Below are 26976 nucleotides of genomic sequence, written 5' to 3'. Positions count from 1 at the left end.
ACCTGCCCCACAGGGACTCACCTGCCCCACAGGGACTCACCTGCCCCACGGGAACTCGCCTGCCCGACCACCAGCCCCCCAAGAGGAACAAATGACAAAAGTAACATCATGGAAAAGAGCCCGGGACTCCAGCGAAGTGTCGGCGCGTTAAACCGTGGCGGGGCGGGGAATCCTACACGAGCGCGGCGGGCCGGGGCCGGACCGGGCCGGGCCGGGGCGGGGGAAGCACGGACGGGGGTCGCTCCAGGGCGCCCGTGGAGCGGGGCTATGTACAGGGGTACAGCGAGAGTCCGGCGGCCGCGCCGCTCACGAAGGCAGCTTGGGCTCTATCCGCAGAGAAGCTTCGTACAGGGACTCCTCGTCCATCACTCCCGACTGGTCCAGCAGGTACTGCGTCACCTGGGGACGGAGCGGGCCGTGAGCGGCCGGGAGGGCACAGCCCGACAGCGGGGACACCCAACGCTGCCGCAGGGGAGGGTGAGAGCTGTCTCATGGTGGGGCCGGCACGGGCAGAGGGTGGCTGGTGCTGGCAGTGGGGCGGCAGGGGACCCTGCTCCCTGCGGAGGGCGTGCTGCCCCTACACCGCTGCTCCTCAGCGTGTCCGGGTGCCCCCCTGAGCGCTCCGGGCCTGCCCATCGGTGCTGCCCTCTGCAGCAGCTGCCTGGGGCCCACGGGGGAGCCTGCTGAGCCCCCACAGCCTCCCTCCATCCCCTGATCCCCCCAACAGACTCCAGCAGGGAGCTGCCAGGTTAGAAGGCTTAGCTGCTGTGATGGAAGAGGGAGATGAGGGGCAGAGCCTGCCCGAGGCTCTGGGACAGGGCTGTACCTTGGGCTGGTGCTCGATCTTGTAGGAGGTTTGCTGGAACTGGCGGATCTCCCTTATGATGTGTGAGATCTGTGCAGGGATAAAACACAGGAGGTGCTCATGGCTCAGCCATCACCCAGAGAACCCAGCCCAGTGCCCAGGAGGGCAGGGGCACCCAGCACAGCACAGTGCAGAGGCCTTTTGTCCCTTCCAGACACCGGGACCAGCCCCAGGTGTGTGCAGGGGACATGTGTGGCCTCCTGGTGCTGTGCAGGTGGAGGCTGAGGGGACGCAGACCTGGCCACAGCCACATCACCCCAGCGCAGCCCTGGAGCACTCACCATCCTCATTTTGGAGAAGTTCACCAGGCCATCCTCGGTGTAGTTGGGGGTGCCCTCCTCGATGAAGGCCAGGTCCGTCAGGTACATGCCCAGGTAGGGGACACACGGGGGGTCACAACTTCAGGAGTGAACCAGAAACGAATGAGGAGCAAAACTCCCTCCCTTTGGAGCTTGGGGCAGGGCAGGGGAGAAGGGAACAGCTCTGCAGTTGTGCAGCAGAGGTGGAAGGATTCTCTCTGATATAGGAGGGCTCTCCCAGGGAAGGCTCCTGGTGTCCTGGGCCTCATCCCCACCAGCACAGCAGGACAGGCAGGACCCGTGGCTGTGCCCCTCACAAAGCCATGGGAGATGAGCAGGAGATGAGCTGGGGCAGCTTTGACAACACAGAGGGTCAGGAAGACCTTTAGAAGCTTCCATGGGCAACCTGGTCTAGTAGAAGGGGGCCCTGCCCACAGAGATGAATGGAACAGGATGAGCTTTAAGGTCCCTTCCAACCTAAACCATTCTGGGATTTGATGATTCTGTGACAGTGATGGGGAAAATTGTTCTCTGGTGCCTGGCAGTGATTTTCCCCTTTGCAGTCCCTTTTATTCCCATGTTTCCCCATGCTGCCCAAAGGAGCAGCTCAGTCCTGGGGATCGCTGCCAGGCACTGTGCTGGCTCCACAGGGCAGCCTTCAGTGCAGGCTCTGAGCAGCCCTGGGAGCAGAGCTCAGCTCCCCCCGCCCTGCAGGCCCCAGAGCAGCCCTGGGGCAGGAGGAGAAGCACCACTCACTCACTTTTTCAGTGCCTCCCTCAGGTTCTTGAACCTGCCCTCCGACGACACCAGCTTCTGGAGCTTATCAATCAGAGCCTTGGTCTGCAAGAAACCAGAGTGCTGCTGGCAGGGGCCCGGGAGAACCCCCACTCCCTGTGGCTGGGGGGGAGCCTGCAGAGACACGGGGGCAATTCCAGCCCACCCTGCCCAGGGCACCTCACCCCACCTGCACCTCCACAGGTGCAGCGTGCCCTGGCTGTCACACCTGGCTGCAGGTGAGCAGGCTGTGCACTCGCTGCGTCCCCTGCTCCCACCTCTGCCCTCGCCTGTTTTCATTCACAGGTTTGTCATTTTATAGCAAAAATTACTGCTCCTGGCTGCTGGGAGCCCGCAGTGGTGCCAGCTCAGAGAGCTTTAACTGCACCTCTGTCTTGCAGGTGGGGACAGTGTCTTCTCACAGGTAATTAGTGACGAGACAAGGGGAGAGGAGTTGTGTCAGGAGAGATTTAGATTTAATACTAGGAAAATTTCGTAATGGCTGCCCAGCCCTGGCACAGCTGCCCAGGGCAGTGGTGGAGTCAGTGGAGGGAGTGAAAAGCTACGTGGATGTGGCACTTGGGGACAGGGGTTAGTGGTGGCCTTGGCAGTGCTGAAGGAACAGCTGGACTTGCGCAGTCTCAGAGAGCTTTTCTAACCCAAACAATTCCATGAATAAACCTGACTCCAAGGCAGGCTCTGCCTGTCCACCCACCACCTCCCTCCCGAGAACAACCTGAAACCCTTCTCCCCGTTTCCTAACTCCTGCCCCTGCCCCAACGCCCCGCAGCAAGCCCAGCTCCCCGGACGGGCCGGCCTACCTGCTTGGAGACCTTGAGCCACGTTTTCTTGAGGCGGAAGATGGCACTGCGGTTGAGGGAGGAGGTGATCTCCAGCACGGCGTTGTAGTTGTGCAGGCAGCGGCAGATGTCGGCCACGGCCACCCACTTCTCGATGGCGCTGGCGCGCGCCGCGATGTCCTCGTTGCGGATGATCTCCGAGGCGATCAGGTTGCTGACCTTGGGGAGACACGGCCCCAGCCCGGCCCTCAGCGTGGCTCTGGGCACCCCAGCCCGGCCCTCAGCGTGGCTCTGGGCACCCCAGCCCAGCCCTCAGCATGGCTCTGGGCACCCCAGCCCGGCCCTCAGCGTGGCTCTGGGCACCCCGGCCCTCAGCGTGGCTCTGGGCACCCCGGCCCTCAGCATGGCTCTGGGCACCCCATCCCAGCCCTCAGCGTGGCTCTGGGCACCCCAGCCCGGCCCTCAGCATGGCTCTGGGCACCCCAGCCCGGCCCTCAGCGTGGCTCTGGACACCCCAGCCTCACAGCAGTGTGAGATCTCCCTGTGCTGCTGCAGCCCCACCAGCAGCAGCTGCACCAGGACTGGCTCCACCTGCACCGGCTGCCCGGGGCCCGTGGGGCACGCAGGGCCTGCGGGGCAGGGACAGCCCGTGGGGCATGCAGGGCCTGTGGGGCAGGGACAGCCCGTGGGACAGGCAGGGCCTGCGGGGCAGGGACAGCCCGTGGGGCACGCAGGGCCTGTGGGGCATGCAGGGCCTGCGGGGCAGGGACTGCCCGTGGGGCACACAGGGCCTGTGGGGCACGCAGGGCCTGTGGGGCAGGGACAGCCCGTGGGGCACACAGGGCCTGTGGGGCACGCAGGGCCTGTGGGGCAGGGACAGCCCGTGGAGCAGGCAGAGCCATGGGGTAGGTGACCCTCCCTCACCCAGCCCTGGGCAGGGGGCTGAGCTGCCTCCCCCGTGCCCACCCGCCTGTGCCCTGCAGCTGCACCTACATCATTGAAGTGCTTTGTGTTCTTCATGATGTATGGAGTCCTCTCGTTCTTCTCCAGCTTCATCCAGCCTTGCCCAAAGAATTCCCTGCAAACCACAGTGCTCAGGTCAACTTTTATTCACCAGTTTTGTGGGATGTCCAAGCCCTGCAAGCTCCACTGCCTCTGCACAGGATGGAGATCCCGGGGTCTGCCCCACACTGCTGGAAAGGGACCGTGGATGTGGCTGGAGGTGTGCTGGTTGTGGGAGGGTGTCCCTGAGCCGATTACCTTGGGACATCCCACAAAAGCAGAGAAGCCACAGGGCTCCAAATCTGCCCTTGAGCCAGGGCTGGGCTACTGGCAAAGCCCAGGAAGGCTCTGCACTGTCTGGGGTCAGCCCAGCCAGGCTGCCCATGGGGCCCTGGGTGACCAGAGCCGCCTTTCCTGACCCACAGGATCACTCACTCATATGGGATCTTCTTGAAGACCAGGTGGTCCAGCAGCGTCAGCTGTTCTGCGATCTCCAAGGCTGAATGGTTCTCAAAGGGCTCTGCTTTGACACCCTCAGCCTGTGGGACAGAGAACAGTGGGGCTCAGCAGGCAGGAGCTCAGAGAGAATCCCTCACACCATGGACAGAGACCCAGAGCCAAGCCAGGCTGCCAGGCAAAGGCTTTCCCCAGCAGAGCTGGGTGTGCAGTGCTCCAGAGGCACCCCAGCCCACACCGTGCTCCTGCCAGCCTCGAGATCCCCGGGGATTTAATCATGCAGCCTTTGGCTGTTTAATTAGCAAAGCAGCCAGGGATCCCAGCTGGAGCATTGCTGCCCTGCCCAGGAGGGCAAGGTGGGCCTGCCAAGGGATTCCAGGAAAGCAGGGGAGCAGGGATGGGCCCTGTCCCACTGCCTGGCTCTGGCCAAGCAGCCCTGCAGGGCTCAGGGTGCCCCCACATGGAGCCAAGGCCTGAGGTTCAGACTGCACGGAGCCACTGGTGACTGTCCTAAACCATCCCAGAGACACGGTCACTGAGACCAGTCCTTGGGCACAGCTCAGGGCCACCCAACACCCCCCACAACACCCCACAAACAGGGCTTGGATGGGGCTGGTGCCACTCCTGCAACACCACCAGGGGCTGGTGCCACCAGGGGCCGGTGCATTCCCTGCAACACCACCAGGGGCTGGTGCATTCCCTGCAACACCACCAGGGGCTGGTGCCAGCAGGGGCCGGTGCATTCCCTGCAACACCACCAGGGGCTGGTGCATTCCCTGCAACACCACCAGGGGCTGGTGCCAGCAGGGGCCGGTGCATTCCCTGCAACACCACCAGGGGCTGGTGCCACTCCCTGCAGCAGCTCCACCCTGCTGCCTTCAGGGAGGAGATCAGCCACCAAAAACAACAAACCTCACTGGCATCCCGCCCAAATAAACACCAAACTGCCCTGGTGACACAGGAGAACCCCCCAGGATCAACACACACACACACAAGAGCACAGCACAGGGCAAGAGCCCCTTGCACAATCCCTTGGGACAGGGCTTGGGAAAGCTCCAGCAAACAACGCAGCCCCCCGCTCGTGATGTGCGCCCCAAAGCCCAGGGCACCCTCACGTCCCAGCACCCTTGGACTGCAGGTGCTGCTGCCCAGCCTGAGGGGCAGGGCAAAGCCTCAGGGCTCTGCTGTCCTCTCCTCTTCAGAGGAAGTTTCCAGAACACGCAGTTATGGGAACAGCTCAGACAAAGGCCAGGAGGGAGTGCCCCCTCCAGAAGGCACCAGCAGAGCCAGGGGACAGAGTCGTGGGTGTTTCAGGTGCTCCAGGCCGGTTTCAAGTGGCTCTTGTGTTCTTCTGGGAACAGGTTTGGTTGGGTTTTTTCAGTGCAGAAGGGCAGCAAGCGCTCTGCAGCCACCCTGGGGGCTCTAAATCCATGCACATTCCCAGGGCTCCTTTTCCAGGGAGCAGCGGTGATGCTGGCTGAGCCAGAGCCCCTCACTTGGAACTGGAACGGCTTTGGGGGCACGATGGGAGCCCCTGGGGCACAGGCAGCAGCAGGCAGGTGTCTCTGTGCCCTCTGCAGCCATTCTGCTGACTGCGGGGGAAAGATGTGCCTGTGGGCTGGCTGGTGCTGCCTCTGCCCGTAACAGATCCAGCTGTGCTCACAGCTGGCCCCTCCCAGAAAGCCTTTCCTGCTGTGCAGCTGCACCCCTGGCACTGCCCCTGGGGGCTGGCTCTGCCCTGAGTGAGCACCAGGACCTTTGGCTGCTCCCCTTCCACCACCCCAAGGCACCAGGGGCAGGCAGGGAGAGAAGGAAGGAGCATTTACCATCTGCACCACCTCCTCCAGGGTTATCTGGTTGTCTCCTGGATCCTCCTGCGTCAAGGTCCTGTGGCACAGAAAGAGAGGATTTCTGCAGCTGGGAGAGCACCAGACCCACACAGCTCCAGCAGGACAGCACAGCCCCGAGGAACACTCAGCCTGTGTGTCAGGAGACCCCCTCAGTGCCATTCCTCATTTTACAGAGAAAAACACTCCTTAGCCGTGGCCAGTGTCCCCACAAGTGTCAGCCCTGTTGCAAGACAAGTGTCCTGCCCTCAGTGTGGGGTGGGCACACCCTGAGTGCCAGCCCAGCCCTGCCCAGCACAGCCTGGGAGCCACGGTGCCACACCAGCACCCGGCAGCAGCAGGGCCAGCACCCTCTGGGCTCAGCACTGAACCTCAGCAGGGCACCAAGGGGCTCACACCCGCCCTGCCCTGAGGCTGAGAGCAGCCAGCCTCCTCCTCATCTTCCTCCCTGGCTGCTCCCAGCCCCTGCTGAGCCTGCTGTGCTCCCGGGTGACAGCAGGAGCAGCCAGCAGCTGGCAGTGCCAGGGCAAGCCTGGCACAAAACCTGCGGCCCCTCACCTGATGATGTTGGCAGCTGCCTTCCTCTCCTGCGTCAGGAGCTCGGGGTCGTGGATCACCTCCTCCAGGAAGCCAATCACCCGGAACTTCAGCTCCTCGTTGGTCTCAAAGTCCTGCCAAGGCCAGCACAGCCTGGGATTAATTACTGTGCTGGAGTGACCCTGACCCCAGCAGAGCTGCTTCCTTCCCGGCTGGGCAAGGGGCTGCCTCTTCCAGCACAGTCCCAGCACGGGAGGGCAGCAGGCTCGCTCAGTCCCATTGCATCAGCATCCCCAGCCTGGGAGAGCTGTGTGTTCCCAGTGAGAACCAGTATGGCACTGGGCCACTGCCCCGTCACCAGTGCAGGAGGGACAGCACAGCAGGGACAGCTCCCAGTGCCCCGACCCCATCCTGGGCATCCCAACAGGGACCAAACCCAGACTCCCCCTGCCCTGCACCCCTGACCCCATCCTGGGCATCCCAACAGGGACCAAACCCAGACTCCCCCTGCTCTGCACCAGCCAGGGGTGCCCTGACCCCATCCTGAGCATCCCAACAGGCACCAAACCCAGACTCCCCCTGCTCTGCACCAGCCAGGGGTGCTGGCAGGCCCAGCTCCCCTCCTCTGCACCCCAGCTGTGCAAACCCTGATGTGCCCCCTGTTCCCTGCCCCAGCTCCCTGCCCCTCACCATCTGCACTGCTCCATCAGGCCCTCAGGGCCAGACTGGCCTCTCAGCAGTGCTGGCTGAGCTGCCCAGCACGCCGGCGGGCGGGAGGGAGCGGGGAAGGCGGCGCTGCCCACCTGGGAGTGCTTGGACACCCAGTGCCGCAGCACGTTCAGCACGCGGTTGGTGGCGGCTCTGCGGATCACAAACTCCTTGTCCCCGTTCCGCTGGTCCGTCGGGAACCCTGAAACTGCCGGGAGCCCTCAGCACGGCACAGCCCCTCGGGAAGGGCTCACAGCCCCTCTGGGGCTGCCAGAGGAGCACCCCCTCCCTGTGTCAGCAGGCAGGGGGACACCCGGGGAGCTGCACAGCCCTTGGGCAGTGCCAAGCCCAGGGCACAGCTGGAGCAGGCTCTGGGGGCTCTGGGCTCCCCCAGCCCACAGTGTGCCTGCAGGGAAACCCCTGTGGTGGCTTCCAGAGGCAGTCCCTGGGGCAGGTACCTGCGCTGGCCAGGGACATCCTGCGGTACTTCTCCTTGGTGGGGGTGCCCTCGTTGGCCCCCGCCGTGGCGATGGCGAAGGCGGAGGTGGCAGACAGGGCGCTGCGGGTGCTGTCCAGGTCCCGGCAGGACGTCATCACCATGCCATTGTTGTAGGAAAACAGCGAGAAATCTGCGGGAGAGGAAATCCAACACCCCTGTGGGCACCGCTGCTGCCAGACAGGGCCCCGCAGGTGCCAGCCCCCCAAGACACGGGCACCCCCAGACCTCACGCGTTACCTGATGAATTTTTGCACTTGACGGACTTGGGAGTCGTTGGAGATTTCGTTGGGGAAGCTTCAGCTTCTGCTTCATCGCTGTGGTTGGGATCTGTGTCCGACTCTTCCCTGACAGACACCTCTGAGCCTGGGAGGACAGGGAACCCCTTTACACCCACTGCACACAAACACAGCCGCCTTTTAGTTCTTCCCCATTTTCCTCAAGTCTGCCCCATTCCAGCTTGGGATGTGGCCACCATGTATGGGAAAGGTACAGAGCTCTGCCGTTTCTGTGGGATACTTTGGAACGGGTTTTTTCCTTGAGGGGGAGGGATTTGGGTGGATTTTTTTGCTTTGTTATTAAAAATTACTGAGTTTTCAGGAGGCTGGAGCTCTCTGTGCGTGCACCTAAACCAGCCCCTGAGTGCCAGAGCCCAAACCCACAGGGACTCACTCTGCTTGCCCTGCAGGGACTCCTCCTGCTTCTCCGCGGCCGCTTCTCCCTCGTCGGGGATCTTGTTGGGATAGGCGCTGGACACGTAGAGCTTGTTGATGTCCAGCGTGGTCTTGCTGAAGGGGGCCATGGAGGAGTAGACGCCGGCGTAGCCGTTGGAGGAGCAGCTGAGCGCGGCCAGGTCGAGCGCCTTGCCGCCGGTGATGATGGGGATGTTGAGGGACAGCTTCCTGCGCCGGCTGGGTGACGATGACTTGCTCAGCGACAGCGGCGGCGGCGACGAGAACTTGCGGTTGGCCCGGGGTGACTTGGGGGGCTCCCCGTAGAGCAGCTTGTTGTTCTGGCTGTTTGCAAACAGCAGCTCCAGCGACCTGGCAGGGACACAGACAGGCTGAGGCCGTAGGGAACCCCCCATGGCACTGGGACACCAGGGTGCACAGCAGCAGAGCCAACGTGAGCCCCTCCACCCTGTGGGCAGCACTGGGACCCCAGGGCATCCCCCAGGCACAGCAGCAGAGCCAACTCCACCCCATGGCCAGCTCCTGGCCCTCTCAGGAGCGGGGGCACCCACAGAGCTTGGATTCATCTCCCTCCCCTGTCTGGGGTTATCACAGCTCACGGGGAGCCGTGACAGTCCCAGCGTGGCAGCAGGGACAGGACAGGTCCCTCTGCAGCCTCACCGTGCAGGGATGGCACTGATGGGCTTCTTGTAGATGGTGATGAGCTTGTCGAGCACGACGAGGGCGGTGGTGAAGACGCGGTAGGAGTGCAGGAAGGTGTTGAGGAAGTCGATGCTCAGGAAGCGCAGGTCCGTCAGCCTCTCCAGCAGCCGCTCCACGCTGGCATAGCGGATCTGCAGGACCTTGCAGGAATTCATCGTTTTACTGAACCTAATGTCAACATCATCACAATACAAGCTGGCATCAGACCTGCAGAGAAACGAGATTTCTGTGGCTCCAGCCTGGAACGAAACCAAGAGACCATGGGAAGCAGTGCAGGAGGGAGCCCTGTTCCTATGGGTGTCCCCATGGGAAACACGGGTGGGAGTGCTCCCAGGGGAAAGCCCAGGAACCCACACCCTGGAATGGGCTCCTGGAATGGGCTCCTGGCATGGTGGAGTGCTCAGCAGGCAGAGGCATGTGGATGGGCCATCCCCAGGTGCACACAAGCCAAGCCCTCTCCCCTGTCTGGCAGCAGGGAATGGGGCAGGAATGCCCCGTGCTGCCCTGTCCCCCTGGCTGGAAACAGCCCCCCTCATCCCACACATGTCCCAGCACAGCCTTTGCACCCCAGGACCTACAGGGAGGACAGCCTCCCTGCCCCTCCCTTCTGGCACTTTTACCCCTTCTTTACTATTGTTATTTTTCCCTGAACTCTCCCCCTTGGCATTCCCACCCATCCAGCAGGCACAAATCCCTCAGCAGCCAATTAACGCTGCTAATCACCACACTGGGAGAGCCCAGGGAGCACACGGGTGGGGTCCCAGGGGGTCCCCGTGCTCCCGAGGCTCCTGGCAGCGTTGGGCTGCCCCAGGAGCCGCGTCCTGGCCCTGCACACTCACTTGATCATCTGGGGCACGGTGACCTTGGAGTTCTCCTCGAAGGCGTTCATCATCAGCCCGTTGCAGCGGATGTTGTCCACGCACTGGAGAGACACGGGCAGCAGGTGGAGGAACTCAGGGCTGGATGTTCCTGAGAGCAGTGACATCCCTGCTCCCTGCAGGTCCCCACACCCCAGGGGCGCCAGGAAAGCTCCAGGGTGCAAACCCAGGCTCAGGGTGGGCAGTGGGGCCATGGGCACACAGCAAACCCCATGTTACCTGTGTGCCCCAACCCAGCAGGGACCCCGTGGCAGCTCCTCGTGCTGAGAGCTCCACAGCCCTCCCTGCTGGGTCCTACCTGGCTGATGTCACTGGTCCATGCAGCCTTCTCCTGCCTGGATGAGGCCACCAGGATAACGGTGAAAGATGAGGAATCCTTCGGCTCCACCACGATTTTGAAGTCAAGGTGGTCAATGTCTTGTCCTGATGTTTTGGCTTTGGACCAGAAAAACCCCACACAGTGATTGGGAAAGCCTTTCCCATCCCCTCTCTCCCAGCCAGCTTTCAAGGAAGGTTTATTCAGGTTTTTGTGGGTTTTTGGCTACCCCAGGAATGGTCAGGTCTAAGTGTGGGTCTGCTTGGTTCACAGTAATTAATTAATCTAATTAAACCTCAGTCATGGATTCCTTGACTCTGCTGGCACCTGGATGTGACCCCCTGCCCAAGCACACCCAGCCAGCTCCCCAAGCACACCTAATCAGCTCCCCAAGCACACCCAGCCAGCTCAGCTCCCCCAGCACACCCAGCACACCCAGGCAGCTCCCCCAGCACACCCAGCACACCCAGGCAGCTCCCCCAGCTCCCCAGCTCACCCAGGCAGCTCCCCAGCACACCCAGCACACCCAGCCAGCTCCCAGCACACCCAGCACACCCAGCCAGCTCCCCAGCACACCCAGCACACCCAGGCAGCTCCCCCAGCTCCCCAGCACACCCAGCACACCCAGCCAGCTCCCAGCACACCCAGCCAGCTCCCCAGCACACCCAGCACACCCAGCCAGCTCCCAGCACACCCAGCACACCCAGCCAACTCCCAGCACACCCAGCCAGCTCCCCAGCACCCACCGTCCTCGTCGGTGCTCTCGGGCTCCTCCACCAGCGTGCAGTCGATGAGGGAGATCACCCCGTTCTGCAGGCACAAAGGGGGCTCAGCCCTGCCAGCCTGGGGCTGGGCATCCCTAGCACAGCCCCACCAGGCCGGGAGTCAGGGTTCAGCAGTGGGGACCCCCCCAGGGCTCCTCTGTCCTTGTCCCCCACCCCAGGGCTGGGGACAGACCAGTGTCCCCAGGGGACAGCCCAGGGGAGGGGACACACACACAGCTCTGCTTGCGCTGGGAAAAAGATCTGTGCCTGCTGGGATCTCTGGGCTTTCCTTGTCAAATTGATCAACTAATGCGTTTATAAAATATTTAATAGGAGCTTTAAATTTAATTTTCCCAAAGTCTGTTGTTGCAATTATCAGCTCTTTGCCACGGACTGTGATTCTTCAAACTGATAATTTAATGCCAGTAACAAGCAATTTCTGTAAGATTCTTGCTCAATTAACTGCCAAGCTTCCCCAAATAAACACGGGAACCCAGGGAGCAACCAGAGGAGCTGGGAGTGCTACAGACAGCCCGGGCTGTGATTCCAGCTTCTTCCAGAACAGGCTGTCAACGTTTCTGCTGCAAACCAGGGTGGACTCTTTTATCAAGATCGTGTAGTTTCTCATCTCTCCCATGACTCAGCTCCGACAAGGACCACGTGAAATAAATCCAGGTGGGCGCAGGCTCCCAGCCCAGCATCCCTGGGGCTGTGCCAGGGGAGGCCAAGGTGGTCCCGGACCCCTGCGTCACCAGCTGGGGCCGCAGCAGGGCCACCCTGTGTCCCCCCACGGGCAGGGAGCGGCAGCAGCCGCGGCCGCTCACCTTGGTGAGGTGCAGCTTGCCCCCGGAGCCGCGGGTGCAGATGATGAGGTGCTTGGAGAAGAGGAAGCACTGGCGCTCGCCCTCCTTGCGGAGCGACAGCGAGCCCAGCCGGCCCCGCGTGATCTTCCCTTTCTCCGACATGGGCACCTGGATGAGGGACCCTGCGGGGACACCGTGTCAGCCCCGCGTGGCACAGCACAGCCCCCGTGTGCCCCCGAGCTGCCCCCGGCCCAGCCAGCCCTGTGTGATCTTCCCTTTCTCTGACATGGGCACCTGGATCAGGGAGCCTGAGGGCACATGGTGTCAGCCCCGCACGGCACAGCCACACAGCACAGCCCCTGTGTGCCCCAGAGCCCCCAAACTGCCCCCAGCCCACCCTGCAGCCCCAGCCCACTCCGGGACCAGAGCTCAGCGTGGTGCTGCTGCCTCCCCGGTGGGGCACCAGCAACAGCCAAGGTGCACCTCCCATGCCCTGATGGGAAAGGGCAGGGACAAAACTGCCCAAAAGTGCCAGAGCTGTCTGAACTAATGTACCTCTGATCAGCGAAAACTCATAACTGAATTATATCTTTAAATTTCGCAGGCCACCAGAGCACACAGGGCAGGGCCACGGGGCTCACGTTCACCACAGAGGGGAGGGACGCTGGCACTGACGCAGACCTTGTCTGACGAAGGTCTGGCTGGTGTCCAGCAGGATCTCACAGCCCTCGATGATCATCCGCTCTATTGCCAGGTTTTTCCGAATGTTTTCAGTCTCACTCACTTCATCGTGCATTATCCTGAAGGATGGAGAGGAGAAAATCAGAGCTGGGCTGGGATCTGCACAAGTTTTCCCTTTGGACACTTGGTGGGGCTGCAGCAGGTAAAACCAAAACGGAAGGAATGTCAAGGCAATTGCAGCAGGATCCACCCAGACTGAGCCAGGAGCTGCGGAGGTGACCTGTACATCTGCCCAGGCTGTGCCTCTAGGCTGATAGATACTGAAATGGGAGTGCTTGGAAATCACGAAATTCACATTCAAGGCAGACAGATCCCCCCCTCACCAGCCCCCTCTGAGGAGTGGGAAAAGGGATGGAAACTCTTTGCAGGACTTAAAGTGTGCGGGTGGGTTTGGCACCAACATTCAGAACACTCCAGGACAGTCCACGGGCTGGGGAGAAAGAGGATAGAAAGCAGGGAATTATGGCCCATTCCCAAGTGCTCATGTGGAGATCTTGGAGGCACTTGGTGCCTTCCCATGGGGCAGCCCCACCAGCCCTGAGCAGAGGCCAGAACCAGACACTCACACCATCCCAACCCTCCAAAGCCCTCATTCCATCCTCCAGGAGCCCTGGGAAACCCTGCCCCTGGCCAGAGCAGCCAGGAGCCATCCACAGCGAGGGACGGATCAGCAGCTCTCACCTGGACAGCTCCTCCAGCTTGGACTTGGCATAATCCAGGCTGTTCCTCTCCACGTGCTCGTGGGGCGTGTGGGCCAGCAGCTCGTGCAGGGTCAGGATGTACCTGGGGATCTGCAGCACGAGGGACAGAGCCGAGGTCAATGGGGCACAGGGAACAGCAGGGCCCACCCTGGGCTGCTCCTGCCGTGCATGGGGACACCCCGGCCTGAGTGGTTACAGCTCCAAAGCTCCTTGTGCCAAAGCTGAGTGAAGAGGGGGCACAATGTGGGGCTGTGCCCAGGACCCTGCGGGTCCCTGTCCCTCCCCAGAGGTGTGGGATAACTGGGGAGCCAGCAGCACCCAGAGTCCCCCCACAGATGTGGCCCAAGCAGGCCCAGGAGCCATGTGGGACCACCAGGGTGCAGCCCCAGGGCAGCCTCACCTAGGCTCTGCCTCCCCCATACAGTGCCAGCCGTGGGCACAGGGTGTGCACTGCCATCCCACCTCCCCAGCCCCCCGGGGCCAGCCCTGGCCGCAGGGCTCACCTGGAACATGGGGTAGGTGAGGAAGGTCTCCAGGGTCCTCTCCTCGCAGTCGGGCTTGGCCTCGTAGTGCTTGAGCAGCTTGTCGAAGTCGCGGTTCTGCTTGCAGTGCGCCAGGATCTGCAGGCTGTACTGGTGGTTCCGCACAAACTCCTGGTAGATGTTCAGCATGGGCAGCAGGATGTCAAACAGGTCGGCTGCAGGCAGAGCAGGGGCGTGGGTGGGTGGGTGGGCTGCTGCAGCCCCTCCTGGGAGCCAGAGCAGCCCGGGGTGTCCCGCTCCCCGTGCCCCCAGCCCTGCCCCTGAGCCCAGGGCAGCCCGGGGTGTCCCGCTCCCCGTGCCCCCAGCCCTGCCCCTGAGCCCAGGGCAGCCCGGGGTGTCCCGCTCCTCGTGCCCCCAGCCCTGCCCTGCTGAGCTCAGGAGGGTCTGATGGGACCCAGCGATGCTCTCCAGCATCAGCCCCCCTGTGCACACTCCAGCCCCACCTCCCAGCAGAACCAGGAACGCCAGAATTTGGTCACTCTGGGGTTTGTACTCTGTGGCTGTGTAGGCCTGGCTCATGACCAAGCCAGGACATGGTGTGCAGTGTTCTGCTGCTGGTTGGCAAATGCCTGTGAAGCTGCAGAAGGAGAAGGAGCAGCAGCAGCAGGAGGATGAGGAGGAGGATGAGGAGGGGGCAGCAGCACTCACCCAGCACCAGTGTGGGCCAGCTGGAGATCCGCGCCTTCAGGCCTTGGTAGAAAATTTGGTGCAGAAACATGATTGTTTCACTGGAAGAGGAACCAAGAGAGGACTAAGCCAGACCAGGAACAGACAGATGAACGGCAGGTAAATAAGGAGGAATTAGACAAATTCCCCAGCCCAGGGGGAGCAGGGTGCCCTTGTGCTGGCTGGGGACAGCTGCTCGAGGCAGTGCAGAGGGTGCCTGGGGGCACAGGGGGGAACAGTGCAGCTGCAGACTCCAGCACCAGGGATGGTGGAGCCGCAGACTCCCAGCACCAGGGAATGATGGAACTGCAGACCCCCAGCACCAGGGAACGGTGGAGTGCAGACTCCCAGCACCAGGGAGGGCAGTGGTTGTGCAGAGCTGCTGGGACACCGCAGAGCTCCCGGAGCCCAGGACAGAGCTCACCTGTTGAGGAAGATGCTGCTGACATCGTCGTGGGTGATGGGCGGCTTCTTGGAGCTGGCGGCCATGCGCAGGGGCCGCAGGAAGTTGTTGACCAGGATGTGGAGCTGCTGCACGTACTCGGCCTCGGCCTCCAGCATGCTGAACACCACCTGGTTCCTCTTGCGCATGCTGTCGGCGTGGGGGGACCTGATGTAGTCCTGGATGATGGTCTTCCACTTCCTGCGGCACAGCCAGCCCCGCAGGAAGCTCTGCACCTGGGGGAGCAGGGCTGGGCTCAGGGACGGGGCTGGGGCCGGGCAGGGGCCCTCGGTCAGCACAGTGAGGTCCCAGGCTCTGTACCCAGGTGTGTGTGCTGCTGCCTCTTCCCGGTGCTGCTCCGAGCCCTCCAGGCTGGGGATCCAACAGCTCGTCCAAACTCCTGGCACAGGCTGCCCCCACAGCCATGGCTGCCCCATCCCTGACGTGGTCAGGGGAAGGTTGGATGGGGCTTGGAGCAGCCTGGGACAGTGGAAGGTGTGCCTTCCACAGGGAGCATAAGGAGATGAGGTTTCAGATCCCTTCCTGGTGTAGCTGGGCGCCTGCAGCACGTCCTGCTCTGTGCCCAGGGCTCCCACTCTAGGACAGGGGGTGCCTGGGGCTGTTGCTCCCTGTGGGAATGCTGGCAGGTGATGATGGCTTTTCCTTGGCCACAATAAAAGCAGTGACAGCCATGGGAGCAGAAGCCAGAGGGGCTGGAGGTGCAGGAGCCAGCACTGGCTGGGAAGCCTCATGCTCCCAGCAATGCTGGGAGTGCCCTGCCAACAGATGGGCTCCCGCCTGGGCAGAACACATTTTCCTCCTGAAATCCTGCTGACAGCAGCCCTGGCTCAGACACCTCCTCCAGCCCCCGGGGCCCACGTCTGCCGTGCCTGCTGGGCCCCCAGTGCCAGCCCTCGCCACCACCACCCACCTTCTTGATCTTCTTGATGTCACTGTCGTCGTCGCTGGGCGCGCTGCCCTGGCTGGCCTGGATGCGCTCGTGGTCCTTGAGCAGGGACGCGATCTGCGGGCACAGGGATGGGTGAGCAGGGGCCCGGGGCCCTGCTCTGCCCGGGGCTGGGGGCATCTCGGGGTATCCCAGGGGCCAAGGGCATCCCAGGGGCATCCCAGGGGCTGGGGGCATCCCAGGGGCTGAGGGCATCCCGGGGTATCCCAGGGGCTGAGCACATCCCAGGACCCGAGGGCATTCCAGGGGTATCCCAGGGGCTGAGGGCATCCCGGGCTGCCCCTGTGCCAGGGAACAGCGTGAGCCCTGGGTTAATGACAGACACGGGCACACCTTGTGCTGGGTCTGTCCTAACGCCCATCACACACTCACGGAGCCACAGAGCGCGTCAGGCTGGAAAAGCCCTCTGAGACCATCAAGCCCACCCGATCACAACGCTGCCACTAACCCACCATTGTCCCCAAGTGCCACATGCACACGGCTTTTAAACCTCTCCAGGGGTGGGGATTCAATTGGTGGATGAAGCAGGTGAGGAAAGGTGACAGAGCTGTCACCAACTCCTCAATACCTCTGAACCCTGCCAGGACCAGCACCTGGAAATCCTCATGGGTGCCCAATCCAAGACCCATCCCTGCCTCCCAAAAAAGCCTTCACAGCAACTCAGCAAACACAGCTTGGGGAGAAAATGGCAGAAGAATCCAATGAGCATTTGGACCCCGAGATGTGCAGGCGGGCAGCAGCCCCCAGGCATCCCTCACAGGCAGGATCAGAGCCATCAGCTCCCGGGTTTGCTTTCACTGTTTCTCCCTGTGCTTTCTCTCCCTCCTCTGCTCGTCGCCTGTCCCGGCCCCCATGGCCAAAACCACTTGAAAAGTGACAGGAAAAGGCAAGAAACAGCACATGTGCCATCCAGAACGTGGGAAATTGGGAAAATGTGATCTGGGTTTGGATTTTGAAGGAAACAACTTGGAAAGAGTGCTTTCCTGGGGGGGATGGGGAAGATGTCCCATTTTGGAGAGAAAGGAGGAAAGAGGTGGAGTTTGGACTGGTGGAAAAAGCAGAAATACACCAGAACTGGTGGCCACAGGCTCATGGTCACTGATCCAGCTTCTACACATCTGTTGCACCCCATTTCATTATATGGATCAGATGTTAGAGGAGATTTTAGAGCCTGTTGTGCACCACAACACATGGTCAGGGATTGACCTGCCCATTTGAACCCAAAAATTCAATATTTTAGGAAAAGCCCACCATTAGGGCAGATGAAACCTCACTGCCTCCTCAGATGCCCCTCTGGGGCGATGTTGGGGTTCTGAGAGATCTGGGGTCAAGGTCCCAGCCCTGCCAGCCCACTCCTGGCTGCCTCCACCCCACGGCTGGTTCCCAACGCCGTGCCTGGCATGAGGAGAGCCTGGCAGAGCACAGGGTGCCCCACACTCGCTGTGCCCACTGCCCACCACTGCGGCAGGGCCAGCACCCATCCCGGGCACAGCCCTGGCAGGGAGGGGGCACAGTGCTGCAGGCAGAGTCAGGCAGCACGGGATGGCCAGGGATGGGGATACCCACTGCCAGGAGCACCCCGACAGCACCCCGAGCACTCAGGGCTCTCCCCCGCGTTCAGGAGCATCACCCCCGCTCAGGCCGGGCATCTCCCGTGCTGGGGGGCACAGCCACAGCCCCTTGCTGCGCCCCTCCTGCCTGGGAAATGCCCGAGGGAGGCAGGGCCAGCCCCGTGTCGCTAAGAGCAGCAGAACCCCGGCGGTGACACCCCTGCCCGCACAGGGATGGCACCCGTCCCCCACGGTCACCCCGGGGCGCCGGAGCATCCGCGGGCGCTTCACCTCGGCCTTGAGGCGCTCGATCTCGATCTCCCCGTCCTCGATCTGCTGCCGGAGTTGCTTGGCAACAGTCTTCTCGGTCTCCACGATCTGCAGGAGGTGGAGGTACTTCTGCATCAGCGCCTCGTGCTCCGTCGCCAGGTTCCTGTAGCTGCAGAGACACGGCCGTGAGCATCCCTGCCCCAAGCCTGCCCTGCAGAGCACGGCCCCAGCACCGGGAGGGGGCTTGGGATCCCCCCTGCTCCCCACTGCTCACAGCCCCCGGGGCAGCTCCTGCGGCTGGGGGTGCTGCTGCTCCCGTGGGCAGGGCACGGGCTCCCACAGGGGGCACAGAAAGGACAGAGCAAACGGTAATGAAAGCACAGGAGTCACAAAGGACCCCAAACACTCATGGTCAAACCTCTGCAACCGGCCATGTTCCAGGAGTTTGAGAAGGACATGAGTGGCACAAGCTCCTACCAGGCCCTGCTCTGGGCAGGGGCTGCAGGGGATGGTGTTTGGTTTATCCCATTCCCTGCTCCTGGCAGGGGCTTCAGGGATGGTGTTTGTTGGTGTTTGTCCCGTTCCCTGCTCCTGGCAGGGCCTGCAGGGATGGTGTTTGTCTGTCCCATTCCCTGCTCCTGGCAGGGGCTGCAGGGGATGGTGTTTGTCTGTCCCATTCCCTGCTCCTGGCAGGGGCTGCAGGGATGGTGTTTGTTTGTCCCATTCCCTGCTCCTGGCAGGGCCTGCAGGGATGGTGTTTGTCTGTCCCATTCCCTGCTCCTGGCAGGGCCTGCAGGGATGGTGTTTGTCTGTCCCATTCCCTGCTCCTGGCAGGGGCTGCAGGGGATGGTGTTTGTTTGTCCCATTCCCTGCTCCTGGCCCAGCCTCAGGGGATGGTGTTTGTGGGTGTTTGTCCCATTCCGTGCTCCCACACCTCATCTCCTTCCCCAGAGGCACCTGCACTGCACTGGATCCTCGCTGCTCTCCTTGGCATCTGGGCTGTGCCAGCACTGCCAGGGCACAGACAGGAGCCTGACAATCCCTGTCCCCACCAGGTTTGCCATCCCTTCCCAGATTCCCTCAGCCTGAGGATGAATCCCTCTGGCTGCAGGCTGGGACGGGCAGTGCCAGCGTGCCAGGGGGGCTGGTGCCATGGCACTGGGATGGGAACAGGGGAACACCTGAGCACAGCCCCCGCTCAGCATCGGGGGGGCAGTGCCCAGCTCACCCTGCTCCCCAGCCACCCTCAGCACTCTTCACCTCACCCTCACCCGCGGGGCACACCTGGCGTGAGCTATGGCTGCCACCCACTCGTCGCAGTCCTTGGCGTCCTCCGTGCGCAGCTCCAGCGTCTTCTGGTTCTCATGGTTGAAGTTCACCGTGAAGTAGTGCTGTGGGGGGAGCACAGGGGGCACGGTCACAGCGACAAACTGCACAGGGACATGGTCACACCCTGCACAGGGGGCACAGTCACACCCCGCACAGGGCTGGCAGAAAGTATTTCTGGACCTGATTTCCTGACCCACCCCAGGCTGCGTCATTGAAAATAAACAGCTTTGATGTTTATTTTACCCCAAAATGCAGCTTTGGGAACACCAGGAGCCCAGCCACCATGTGCCCTCAGCACAGCCATGCCACTGGTGAGGGAAATCGAGGGGAAATCCTGCTGGGCAAAGCCCCAGCTGCAGGAAAATCCACCAAGCCCACCCAAGGCCGGGGCGCTGCAGTGCTGAACCTGCGGCCACCCGCTGCTCACTCGGGGAGCGGGCAGGGGAGCAGGGATGCTGAGCTGCACCTGTATCCCACAGCACAGTTAGTGCTGGCCTCAGAGGGATTTTCCATCCCCACAGCACAGTTAGTGCTGGCCTCAGAGGGATTTTCCATCCCCAGCGCTCCCCTGGCTGCGCTCCCTGCTGCAGCCCGGCCGTGTGGCATCGAGCCCCCCGGAGCCCCCCGGAGGTGGCGGCGGGCACAGCCGGGTCCCCGTGTCCCCTCCCCGGCTCGGGGGGAAGGTGGCCGCGGTGCGGGGCTATTTTTAGGCTCCCTTGACATTTGCCGTGTTTGTGCCGATTGTGTGCGGTGCCGCCGCCGCCGCCGGGCTTGTGCCGCTGCTCTGCTTCCCTGCAGTCTCCAAGGAAACAGGTACCACGCTGCAGTGCCGGATGCTGCCCGGAATAACTGGGCTAAACCGAGCGCGCTGGAACGAGCTCATCCTGACATCATCTGCTGGCCTTCACCAGGGACCTGAATTCACGGCTGAAACCTGCCTCAAACCCGGGAGCAGAGCCTGGGCAGCCCCTGTGTGTGCCATGAAAACAGCTGTGGGCACCACAAGGCCCTTCCCCTCCTGTCCCCAGCAGGCCCAGGGGTGCTGGGCACAGGGACCCCCAGACAACGCAGCAGGATGATGGGGAGGCAGGGCACAGGCAGAGCCCCAGCCCCAGCCCGTGCCCAGGCTCAGGGGCACCCTCGGAGCTCACGCAGCCCCTCCAGGTCCAGCAGAGGGGGAGAGGGAGCCGGGAGCCCACGATGCCCATGGGCACAGCAGGGCCCTCCTCCAGAGACAGCTTTCACCTTTGGGCAGCAGCTGCAGGGCCCTGGGGAATGCAGCTCCTTCACTTCTGCCATGGATCCTCTGAGCGCAGGAACCTTTACTGCTGATCCTGTGGCCCAGCTTTCACCTTACGGAGCCATGCCCAACGTCAAACACCGCCATCCATCACCCACCCCAGTGTCAGACACCATCACCCACCCCAGTGTCAGACAGCACCACCCATTGCCCACCCCTGCCAGGCTCAGGTGCCCAGAGCTCCGTGGCTGCCTGCAGGACACCCCTGGGGCTGCAGCAGCTCCCCAGCCTCGGCGTCCCACTCCCAAAGGCTTTCACTGGCAAAGACGCAGCTCCGAGGGAAAACTCACCAAAAACCTGAGATCCCCATAGGGAGGGTTCTGTACCCCAGCTCTACCCCCACCTGACATCCCTTCCCTTGTAACTGCAACTGTGCAGGGTGGGAGCCCCCAGGGCAGGGCTGTGGCCAGGGCAGGGCTGTGGCCCAGGCTGGGAGCCCAGCCCGGCTGTGCCAGCACACACCCCCTCCATGCGCTGCTCCCGTTTATCCCCACACAATTCCCAGGAAGTGCAGCGTGCTGGGAAGGAGGAAGTTATTTTATATTTGAATAATAAAACTCCCACCACCTTTTATCTCCGCCTAAACGATGATCCCTCTCTGCCATCATCACAGTGACACACGGCACCGACAGCCCGGGAGCGCGTCCTGGCACTCGCTGCCTCCTGAGCATCGGACCCACGGACGGGGGCAGACCCACGGACGGGGCCAGACCCAGGGGCAGACCCAGCACAGGACCAGCCACTGTACTGGGAGTACCAGTGTGAGCCCCCAGCCCCACCATGGCATCCCCAGGGCAGTTTGTGCTGCCCACAGTGTCACTTTACTTCTCCTTGCACCTGGTTTTTGTTCATTTATCACCTCAACAACCCCAGCCCCGGGACTAGACCCCCCCTCATCCCACCCCCTCGCTCTGCTCCCCCGAATGAGCACATTTGGTTCCTGGAGGATCCCTCATGCGGGGTTTTCCATCCTCCCATTTCCATGGTGCCCACACAGCCCCCGGGCTGTGGCCGTGTGTCCGTGTGTCCGTCTGGCACTGCCGGACACACAGCCCCTGGAGCCACCCCCTGGCCATGCCCAGCTACCCGGACCTCACGGATTTCACAGCAACTCACAGCAATTCTGCCCCAAACAATGCTGCGGGAGCGTGCCAGGTCACCAAGGGAAAGATGAGAGCATCTCCGGGGGCACCCACAGCCCCGTGACCTTGCTGGGTGACAGTCACCCGGCTCCCCAGGCCACCACAGCCCCGTGACCTTGCTGGGTGACAGTCACCCGGCTCCCCAGGCCACCACAGCCCCGTGACCCCAGCAGGTGACAGTCACCCGGCTCCCCAGGCCACCACAGCCCTGTGACCATCACCCGGCTCCCTGCAGGCCCTCCCTGCTGCAGGGGGGTGGCGTTTCCCGGGGCCCCTGGTGTGCAGAAAGGCTCCAAAATAAACTCAAATGAGCTTTAAAGCGACGCGTTATTTCCAAAGCAGAGAGTCAGCCTCCCACAGAATTATTTAGAATTTGCAGAAGGGCATTTTCCAGCCTGAAGAACCCACCAGAGCCCTTGGGGGGCTGTGGTGGGGGTGGGCGCTCTCCCAGCGCCCCCACAATGGTCCCTGCAGGGGAGAGGCTCCCCAGCGACCCCAGAGCAGGGGCTGCCCCCTGTCCTGGCCTGGGGGTGCCATCTCGGGGGCTCTCCCCACAGGGACGCCCCGGCACCCCGGAGCCGCCCGCCCTGCGGATCCACGGCCGCCTGCTCGCGGAGCTGATGGTGATTCCAGCTGACACAAAGGGCAAGAGGAGGAGAATTTTCCTGCTCTGGATGGATGAGTCTAAAAATCCACAGCCAGCCATGGCAGCTTTTAACATCCCTGACCTACATACCATGTGCTCTGGGAAAACAGGACCTCGGAGTTGGATGCTCCAGCAGCTCATTTCCGCGATGACAGTAAGGAAAAATATCCCAGAGGCTGCAATTTCCCCTCTTTGTTTCACTACGGGCTGTCAGGATATTTGGAAAGGGATACTAGAGGTGAGCATCACCCTTGTGGAGCAGGCTCAGAGAAATATTTGTAAAATAATTAAAATAAATCAGTTTTCCCCCTGATTTTATCTGGTGATGCTGGCAGGCAGGCATGCAGGCATGGCTGGGACCAACACTGTGAACATCCCCTCACTCAGAAATCCCCACATGGCACCACTCATTACACTAATTAATTAAAAACCCAGTGTCACCGCCATGCTGAGGAATAGTTCAGGTTTAAGTCCACAAATTATGATTTACAGCCTCCAAAAATCAGATTGCCTGGAACAACATTCAGGTGGAAGAATTCTCACCGGCCCGGATGGCTGATGCTCATGGACCTGCAGCCAGCGCTGGGACCTGGGGATGCAGTGCCTGGCACACCCATCCTGAATTGGGAACAGCCTGGGCACTGCCCAGCTCAGGATGCCCACGGTGCCCTGCCCAGGATGCCCACAGTGCCCTGCCCAGCTCAGGATGCCCACGGTGACTGCCCAGCTCAGGATGCCCACAGTGCCCTGCCCTGCTCAGGATGCCCACGGTGACCTGCCCTGCTCAGGATGCCCACCGTGACCTGCCCTGCTCAGGATGCCCACAGTGCCCTGCCCTGCTCAGGATGCCCACGGTGCCCTGCCCTGCTCAGGATGCCCACGGTGACCTGTCCTGCTCAGGATGCCCACAGTGACCTGCCCTGCTCAGGATGCCCACGGTGCCCTGCCCTGCTCAGGATGCCCACGGTGACAGGTCTGGCCCCCAAGCACCCTGCAGGGCCCTCCTGGGGTACCCGGGACCCCCGTGCAGGGCTGGGCCCCACTGCTGCACCCCACAGAGCTGCCCAGGCCCTGGCACTGCAGGAACGGCTGCAGCAGGGCTGGGGCTGGGACAGCTGAGCTGGCAGGGGCTGCTGCACGGCCTCAGGGCACCCAGATACCCCAGACTGACAGGAATGGGGGCCACAGCACAGGCTGAACTCGCTGTTCCATGGCCCCATCCCTGGAAAGGCTCTGCAGAGGGGAGGGAAATCCCATCCACGGGCAGTGGGAGCTCAGGAGCAGCCCCAGCCGGGGACACAGCCCAGTCCTGGGCCTGACTCAGCTCCAGGCTGGCTCTGACTGAGGGCTCCTGCCCAGGACAGCCCAGGGCACCGGGAAATGGCCCTGGACACCAGCCCAGGCTGCCCGGGCACCGTGCAGTGCCCATCCCTGGAGCTGCCCAAAGCTGTGCGTGTGGTGCAGCACCTGGGGCACGAGCAGGGCTCTGCAGGGGAACGCTTGGGCTGAGGGGCTCAGGGGGCTTGCCCAGCCCCAGTGATGCTGGACTGTAAATCCAGCTCCAGGCTGGATCCTGGGAGCAAACCCAGCCGTGATTGCTGCTGCCCAGCTGGCAAAGCACAGCCCTCACCCCTCACTGGGGCATCTCTGGGCGTGGTGGGATCAGCTCTGCACCCTGCACCTGCTCAGCTCCACCACCAGGACCTCACCTGGGTCGTGCCCTCCCACCTGGGGACACTCAAACTGCCCAGGGACAGGACAGTGACCCATGAGAGCACATCCCAACACCTCAGGGGCCAGGAGCAGCAGGGCTGGGGTGTGCCACGGCCCAGACACCACAGCAGGGAAAGGGGGCTCGCTCCCAGCCCGGCTCCCCAGCACTGCTGGCACTGCTGCCCTGAGCAGCCAGATCACAGCTCCCCATCCCAACCCACAGACCCTTCCCAGGCCACAGCCTGACCTCACCCAGCAGGAAATCATCTTCCCCATCCAACTGGTTGGAAGGAAAATCCATTTCTGGAAAAACACAACTAAGTTTCCAGAGGCAGCAAATTCCTCTTCGATGCTCCAGTTTTCCACATGTCTTTGCTCCCTCATTCTCACATATACCAATGCTGAAATTCATTGTGTTGCAGGGAAAAATCCCCCCAAAGCAAATCATGAGTACATTAAAAGGGAGGGGGTTGAAAGCCCCATCTCTTGGTTTCTCCTTTGCAGGGAACAGGGAACCTGTCGGGATTCCTGCACTCCAGCCAGGAAGCAATCCGAGCTGGAGCTCCCGTGCTGCAAGGAGCAGTGTGCTCAGAGCTGGAATGCACGGATGGATAAATCCCCTCAGCACAGACTAATTGGGAACACGGGCAGTGCTGGAAATTTCCTCAGCACTTTCCCCGGAGGCTGCTGGCCCGGCTGGCCCTCAGGTGAGCCTGAGCCGAGGCTTTCCTGCCCTGGGGGCACAGACCCTGCCCGAGCACGGCCCTGCGGATCTGCACCGTCAATATTGGCCGCTTATCTCATCCCCGGGCCGGTAATCAGCTTGCAGAGCAGCGGGCACCCGGCGCCGGGGCTGGCAGTCCCTCCGGTTTGCCCAAGGAATTCCACAGCATCCCAGGCCGGGCGCTGAACCGCGGCACACCCGTGAGAGGCAGGGGATGTGTGTGCCACGGCAGGAGCCCCCTGTGCCAGCAGCCCCTCACTCACAGCGAGCACCAACACCCGGGTGCGTTTGGAGCTGGAGAGGGGATGTGCCAGCCTCCCCATGGTGTCTGAGGGGTGGAAACCCTCCTGCACAAACACCGGGACCCAGAGCCTGCATTCCCAGCTGGATTCCAGCCTGGCAGCAGGGCTGATGGCAGCCTGGCTGCTGAGCTTCATGGAGGCTGGGCTAGGAGCACACAGAGACAGCCACGGCGGCGTGACCCCTGCCACTGCAGACCCCTCTCGCCGCCACAGCCCCCGAGGTGCTGCTGGAGGGAGCCCCAGCCGGGCATAGCCCACAGCATTTCCCTGTTCGCAAGGGAATATTCCCGTGCTCCGAGCCAGGCGGGAGGGATGTGCCAGGGAGCAGTGGTGCTGCATGCCTGGCTCTCTGGGCAGGGTTTCCAGGGGCCAGAACAGCCAGAATCAGGGGCTGCTTTCCTCCCCGGCTGTCCATGCCCCGCGGTGCCGGGGGTGCCCCGGGCCCATCCTGCAGTCTCCGGCAGCGCTCCCGAGCCCGCCAGGCAGAATTATGCAAGCCCTGCAGAGCCGGACCCGAACGCGCTGTGCCTGCCCGGGATGGGGGTCCGGGACCCCCCCGGTGCCGCCCGCAGGGCACCCGGCCGCGCTGCACACACCGCCGGGGGGTCAGAGGGTGACTCCAGCCCGCTCCCGTCCCCGCTGGTGAGACCGGGGGTGGCTCCGGAGGGGATGCAGGGGATTTGCCCCCGCAGCTGGAATCCAGCCCCTCTCCCCCTGCCTGGCACCGTCCCCGCTCTCCCGGCTGCTGCGGCGCACCCCAGCTCCAGCTAAGCGCCCCGAAAACACGCCAGGGGCTGCCAGCGTCCCTGCCGGGCTGCCCCGGGATGCCCTGCCCGGCCGGAAAAGGCACAGCTGGTGCGAGAAACCCACCCGGGCCCGCCAGGGGACCGCAGCAGCCCCGGGGCTGGGGGACACCTGGATGGCCCCGGCTCTCCCAAGGTGCGTCCGCGCTGATCGCCCGCAGCCATCAGCGGGGCCCAAGGACGCCGGAGCCGGCTCGGAGGGCTCGGGGACCCGCACTCTGCCTTTCCCCGCCAGGGATGGGGGTGCGGGCGCAAACCGCACACGTGGCGAGCGGAGCAGGGTGAAATCCGCCTGAAAACAAGGCCCGAGCTACCCCCGCCGAGCAGCGCGCACCCACCGCAGGCTGCTCGCTCCGCCGGGCCGGGGGCGCTGCCCGCACGCCACGGGGCACGGAGGGGCACGGAGGGGGCACGGAGGGGCACACGGGGGCTGGCAACAGCGGGGCCGCGCACCGGGGCCGCCCCACGGGAGCTCTGCCGTGCCCCCGCTCCAGACCCCGAACCCGAACCTGGCGGGCCGGGGGGGACGCGCGGGGGGCGCGGGGCTCTGCAGCGCCCAGCGCGGCCGCGGGGAGGCGCCCCGCAGCCCCGCGCTAATTACCGGCGGTTAATTAGACGGGAGGGGGAGCGGGGGTGCCCCGGGCAGAGCCCGACACCCCCACAGTGAGCCCGCCCGCTGCTCCGGCACTGCAGCCCCGGGGATCGTCCCCTTCCCCCGCACGGACCGGCCTCTTCCTCACCTCCCCACCGCGGTCACGCGTGGCGCCGGTCACTGGCGCCGCAAGTTCCGGGGGCGAGGGGCCAGGACTCCCCACCGGGGCACGCTCCCTCCCCCTCGGCGGGACCCCCGCGTCCCCACCTGCTTCTCCAGGGAGTCCTTGGCCGAGAGGGGCGGCTTGGGGGAGGGCGCGCGGTCGCAGACGCAGCCCTCGAGCAGGTAGAGCCCCGAGGGCCGGGAGCTGGAGTCGGTCTCGAAGTAGAAGAGCATGTTCTGGAGCAGCGCGAACCACTTGGTGTGCCATTTCGTGTTGTCGGCGCTCCGCTTGCTCAGGTATCCGCGCCGGGCCCCGTCCTTCTTCGCCAGCAGCCCCAGGTGGGCGACGTGCCCGTCATTGAGCCGCATCCCCTTCTGCATCCTGCCGGCTCCGCGCTCACATGGCCCCCGCCGCGGGCGGGGCCGCGCCGAGCCGCCCCCGCCG

The 26976-nt window shown here is 63.2% G+C and overlaps 1 protein-coding gene across 4 annotated transcripts; it reads right to left on the bottom strand.

The window, feature by feature from the left end:
- Positions 1-2: 2 nt before the first annotated feature.
- On the bottom strand, positions 3-26976 carry RASGRF1 (Ras protein specific guanine nucleotide releasing factor 1). 4 transcript variants are annotated; one of them, XM_054272570.1, is made up of 28 exons: positions 26637-26976; positions 19103-19209; positions 17840-17987; positions 15963-16055; positions 15014-15267; positions 14572-14651; positions 13885-14078; positions 13362-13471; positions 12621-12739; positions 12234-12247; positions 11961-12107; positions 11119-11182; positions 10355-10491; positions 10018-10100; positions 9137-9385; positions 8457-8827; positions 8025-8150; positions 7747-7917; positions 7384-7496; positions 6602-6714; positions 6023-6083; positions 4176-4279; positions 3732-3816; positions 2760-2957; positions 1925-2004; positions 1147-1264; positions 827-895; positions 3-399 (listed from the first exon to the last, which is right to left on the bottom strand). In XM_054272570.1, the coding sequence occupies exons 1-28, from the start codon at positions 26910-26912 to the stop codon at positions 307-309; spliced, it is 3777 nt and encodes a 1258-aa protein (XP_054128545.1). In that variant the 5' UTR covers positions 26913-26976; the 3' UTR covers positions 3-306. The 4 variants fall into 4 exon arrangements, with proteins under 4 accessions (XP_054128545.1, XP_054128547.1, XP_054128544.1 ...); XM_054272572.1 differs by having other exon boundaries at positions 9137-9346; XM_054272569.1 differs by lacking the exon at positions 12234-12247 and having other exon boundaries at positions 11961-12121.

Source organism: Melozone crissalis, unplaced genomic scaffold (genome assembly GCF_028551555.1).
Source record: "Melozone crissalis strain CALT ecotype California unplaced genomic scaffold, PUWL_Pcris_2 ptg000014l_1, whole genome shotgun sequence".
Taxonomy (NCBI): Eukaryota; Metazoa; Chordata; class Aves; order Passeriformes; family Passerellidae; genus Melozone; species Melozone crissalis.
The sequence above is the reverse complement of the archived record's forward strand: the minus strand, read 5'-3'. Positions and strand labels throughout refer to the sequence as shown.

Excerpts from the sequence above, each read along its gene's own strand:
- RASGRF1 (XM_054272570.1), bottom strand. The coding sequence starts at position 26,912 with ATGCAGAAGGGGATGCGGCTCAATGACGGGCACGTCGCCCACCTGGGG. Across the intron at positions 14,652-15,013 it reads AGCAGCATCTTCCTCAACAG|TGAAACAATCATGTTTCTGC; the intron begins GTGAGCTCTGTC and ends TTCCTCTTCCAG. Across the intron at positions 14,079-14,571 it reads CTGGCCCACACTGGTGCTGG|CCGACCTGTTTGACATCCTG; the intron begins GTGAGTGCTGCT and ends CTCTGCCTGCAG.